This window comes from Verticillium alfalfae, genomic scaffold (genome assembly GCF_000150825.1).
Source record: "Verticillium alfalfae VaMs.102 supercont1.3 genomic scaffold, whole genome shotgun sequence".
In the NCBI taxonomy this organism is placed as follows: Eukaryota; Fungi; Ascomycota; class Sordariomycetes; order Glomerellales; family Plectosphaerellaceae; genus Verticillium; species Verticillium alfalfae.
The window spans coordinates 2,143,440-2,148,115 of NW_003315036.1; the positions used below are offsets into that span (position 1 = coordinate 2,143,440).

The window sequence follows — 4,676 nt, forward strand, 5'->3', positions numbered from 1 at the left end:
GTTGATGTGCTGTTGGTTCGTGAGAAGAATAGATGAACGGACACTCGCCCATTCATATGTTTGTACTCGTGGTTTTTGACACATAGTTGATACGAGGCTAGAAGTGTGCCTAAATGCATTGCAGTGGCACAGTGAACACTTGACTGGCCATGGGTCATGGAGGCTGTGTCGAGATGTCGGGGCTTATCGAGGCCAAGAGGGCTGGGGCCTCATTTGAATCTTGGCACACTGTCACGCGAGCCGTGTTGGTAGACACCCAGAAAATGAAGACAGGGCTGTATGCGACTTTCAGTGAGCCTTGCCGCAATACCATGTGTAGTCCTGTCAATACGACAATCACCTGAGGCCAAAGGCTGTTATCACAGGGCCTACACTCCACCGAACGTTGGCTCAATTGCTTCTGCTTGCCACATGTGATCAAAGCGTCAACCTTGTATCTCTTCCATTGTTAGATTACGAGGTTTGGCCTCATTCCAGCACGTCCAACTCTGGCTTAAGCTCACGGTGCCTCAGATGCGTTTGCAGCACAGCCTTTGTCCTGGATCTGTGAAGAGTGCAAGGGTATGAGGCCACTTAACAGCTAGGTCCTTCGCTTCGGATATCGATAGCTACTCTACGTGTTGAGGACATTTCAGCGGCATTAAGTTATTAAATAGCTGCATTTCGGGTATACCAGACCAGCGACACATTTACATAATGTTCAATGGGTGGGTGTCGAAACAAATGATACTATCGCATGTCGACCTGCCCGATTGACACGGAACCATCCAAAACGATACTAAGATAATGGAAGCGTGCAGGGAATGTATCGAGACGCCTGTTCTATGGAACATGGCCTTCAAGAAATCAGGTAACCGCTCCCTAGGCTGCGAGACTTGGAATGAGGTTTTCAACGTCGATGAGCTAACAGATACATATGAAAAATTATTTGAGCTCCTCTAGCACATCTCCGTGCTCGATTCCGCAGCGTTTGCTATCTCCTCTGTAGAAAACCCCGTGTTCATGAATTTTTTTTGTCGTCGAGATGGTCCCGACAGTAGAAACATCTGAGATGAGCGGGCAGCAAGGAAAATCAGAAAACCGCCGAAGCGCCCAATTGGAGATTGTGAGCCACAAACCTTGGCAAACCGGGTTAGTCAGAAACAGGCCACCGTACAGCTTGACCAAGTCGGCGACAATCTCGACATATCGAGTCATATATATACGACGCGTTGCTTTCGACGATCTGATGCCCTAGTACTACGAGCTAACACATAAAACTACTAGCTCGCACTACGCATACCAAATCGACCACGCTGAGGAGTCTTACTCGCTACGGCTACGACGTACAAGCTGCGATGTCTCCAGAGAACGAACCCACGACCGTAACCTCGAGGGTGAATTGGTCTTAGACTTCTGAAAAAATACCAGCAGCTGACTCAATATCATGCAGTCCATCCAGAACCGTTTCCGAAAGCGCCGGGTTCTGTCGGGGCAACGACAGCCTATGCTATCCTGCTCAGCGGTCTAACCGGCTGACATTGTCCTCATCGACATTGACAGGCACCGTGCTGATGGGGAGGCTACAGACATTGGTCATGCCGCCCATTTCACACACTCAAAGGTCCGCGCTGGCGATTATTCTGATTGCGCGGGCGCGACCCTCGTGGTCATTACCGCAGGTGTCAACCAGAAGCCCGGCCAAACGCTGTCTCGAGCTCGTACAAACAAACTACGCCCTCTTCGCTAACATCGTCCCCCGCATCGCCACAGCTGCTCCGGATACAATACTCATCATCGCCACCAACCCCGCCGACGTTCTTACGCACGCTGCTACCAAGCTCTCCGGCTTTCCTGCTCACCGTGTCATCGGGACCGGTACTTCACTCGACACAACCCGTTTTCGCCGCGAGCTGGGCCACCACTTCGGCATCAGCCCACGTAGCGTTCATGCATTCATCATTGGTGAACATGGCGACTCTCAGCTCCCTGTCTGGTCCTTGGCAAACATTTCCGGAATGCGGCTGTCTGAGTATTGCCGGCAAGCTGGGAGGCCCCACGACGAGGAGGCTATGGCGGCATGCGCGGCCCGTACGAGGGGTGCAGCCTACGCTATCATCGAAAAGAAGGGAAAAACGAACTACGGCATCGCAAGTGTCATTGTCAGCCTTGTGGAGCCAATTGTCAAGGACTCCGATGCTATAATGACCGTCTCTCAGGTCGGAAATTACGCTGAGGTTGAGGACGTAGCCCTCAGCATGCCGTGTAAGATCAACAGGGGCGGAGCGTTTCAGGAAGTGCCTCTGCTCCTTGATGAAAAGGAGACTACGCTGTTGAAACAGTCGGCATCGAGTATTCGAGAGGTTATCTTGTTGATTGAGAAATGATAGGCCTATTTCATGGTGCTATGTAACCCATCGGAGTACCCTTAAGGAAAATCGCATACTGGTCCAACACTATGCTTGGTTAGATCATTGAATCGTACAGTATGATCTCAAAATAAAGTTCCTCCTTGCCTCCTCCTTGTGAAGCCTCATGTACTCAAACAACAGTGTAGGTAATAGGAGAGATGCGCTGCGCGTTGAAGACATCCAACCAAGCCTCAGCGGCGTCACCAACCTCAGCCCAGCGGGCCTTAATCGTCTCGGCCTCTTCCTTGCCAAATTGGAGTGATGCACCAGCATTCTTCACCTGGTATTGGCTGCAACGAGTATCCATGTCGGACAGAATGTCAGCCATTTGAGCCACGCTGGAGAGCAGGTCCTCCAGTGGCTGCGAGAGGTGTTCCACCGCCGCCACAGAGCGCTCCATGACGACGATAGCTGTCTTGACCAACTGCACAAGCATGCCGAGTTCCTGGAGACTCATCTTGTTGAATAGCGCCTTGCCGAGCTCCGTTCCGCTGGCGGCATCCTTCACCGTGCGGAGAACTCCGCTAAGTGCCGTCCAGGTGTCTTGGGCGGCTTCCACGCGTTTCTGAATGGGGATTTCCTTTTCAGTCTTCTTGGCGGGCGCAGCAGTATCCTCACTCTTGTCTCCAGCCTCCTCAGGAACCTCCTCCTCCTCCGAGTCGACCTTGGGCTTCGCATGGCCGTTGGTGCCGTTGGTGCCGTTGGCAGCCTTGGTTCCATTGGAAGCATTACCTTCCGGCTTGTCTTCTTCCTTGTCTCCCTTCTTGTCGCCATCCTTGCCAAAGACAACCCCGCCGGCTGCGAGAAGGGCAGGAATGGAAGCGATAGCAACCCCTGAATAAGCAGCAAACGCAGCAGCAGCGACCAATCCGCCAGTAGCGAAGCCGGTCAAGCATCCTTCAACAATGATGCCGGTGACCTTGTCGCGATAGGCCTTGTCGCGGCGAGCGAGATCGATGTTGGCGCTTGAGATGGCCTTCTTCAGTTCTCCGATGGACGCCTTCACAAGCTTGAGTTTACCGCTGAGTTCAGCAGATGAGTTGGAAAGCTGCGACTTGACACGAGCAGATTGCTTGCGTGCCATGGAGACTGAGCTGAAGGTACCCTTGAGGAAGACATGCGGAGAGATCTTGCCACTGGCTAGGTTATTTGCGCGGGGTGCTCTGCAGAAGAGCCAGCGTGTTGATCTGCTCAACGGTCCCGTAATGGAGCGCGGCCGTCTGGGTGTAGGCATTCCTGATGCTCTGAATGACTTCGTTGAGTGTAACCTTTCGGTTAGAAGCAGCGTCGAAGTAGCCAACGATATCTTCAGTGTAAGTAAGCCTTTGCAGCTTGCCGATGTTCTCCCAGACGATTGTCGAGTTGTTAGTCTGGGCCTCAAGCTGTGAAAGCAGAACGGGAGTGGGGGACGCAATCTGCACCAAAGCTGAATCCGCAGCAACGTCTGCAGCAACACCAAGGCCATCGATGTCCATAGCCACCGCCGTGTTCTGGCCTCCCTGAAGCATTGCCTTGACCTCATCCGCTTCCTTGCGGATCTGACCCCACTGCGTATCCGCCAGCTCCTTGTATGCCGCGGCATCAATCTTGATACCGTACTTCACAGACATCAGAGTTCCGTAAATCGAGCCAAGGTTGCCGCTTGTACGCTCACAGAGCTCAACCCAAGTCTGGGTGTGTCCCATGAAGGAGTGGCCGCTTTGGAGGTCCTGCGAACACTGCGAGATTTTGCGTTGAATTTCATCAATCTCGTGGCTGAGTCGGCTCTGCATCTCGTTGGCTTTCTGCATGGCCGACACACGACCAATTCCGAAGTCAAAGAAGTCTGTGACGCGGGGGCTCAGTATCTCCCTGATCTCAGCTTCACCCTGGGCATGGGTGCTTTGGATCCTGTCCCTAAGGAAATTGATCTCACGCTGAAGACGTTCCTGCTCCTGCTGAGCCAGATGATTAAAGTCGACGAAAGCATTGTTGGCAAGCCTAGCCTTTTCCATTGCTTGCTTGCATGTCAGGAGTGCTTGCGCTTGAAGATAAGCAACCTTGGAGATCTCCTCGTCCGACTCAGGAACGGCCGGGATCTGCTTCATCCAACCTTCTGACACTGAAGCCGTGTTAAGAGTCATGTCCAACATGGAAAGTACATTGTTTCGAGCATCGCCCAAGATACCGTTGAGCATGCCGCTGCTGGGGTGGTCCGATGAGAACGGGGCCACAGTGGCGAAGATGTTCGTTGCCGCATCAATTGTGTTCTTCAAGAACCAGTTTTGTACTGGGTTCGGGCTGTCG

The 4,676-nt window shown here is 52.8% G+C and overlaps 2 protein-coding genes across 2 annotated transcripts; one reads left to right on the forward strand and one right to left on the reverse strand.

Moving 5' to 3' along the window:
* Positions 1–1,051: 1,051 nt before the first annotated feature.
* Positions 1,052–1,518, forward strand: VDBG_03168 (predicted protein; the record flags this gene model as incomplete). The annotated part of the gene is made up of 3 exons (XM_003006983.1): positions 1,052–1,131; positions 1,267–1,325; positions 1,433–1,518. 3 exons carry the CDS (start codon positions 1,052–1,054, stop codon positions 1,516–1,518), a joined length of 225 nt encoding a protein of 74 aa, XP_003007029.1.
* A 1,002-nt stretch (positions 1,519–2,520) lies between these two features.
* VDBG_03169 (predicted protein) lies at positions 2,521–4,000 on the reverse strand (the record flags this gene model as incomplete). Its single annotated transcript, XM_003006984.1, has 2 exons — positions 2,521–3,642; positions 3,692–4,000. The coding sequence occupies 2 exons, from the start codon at positions 3,998–4,000 to the stop codon at positions 2,521–2,523; spliced, it is 1,431 nt and encodes a 476-aa protein (XP_003007030.1).
* Positions 4,001–4,676: the final 676 nt, after the last annotated feature.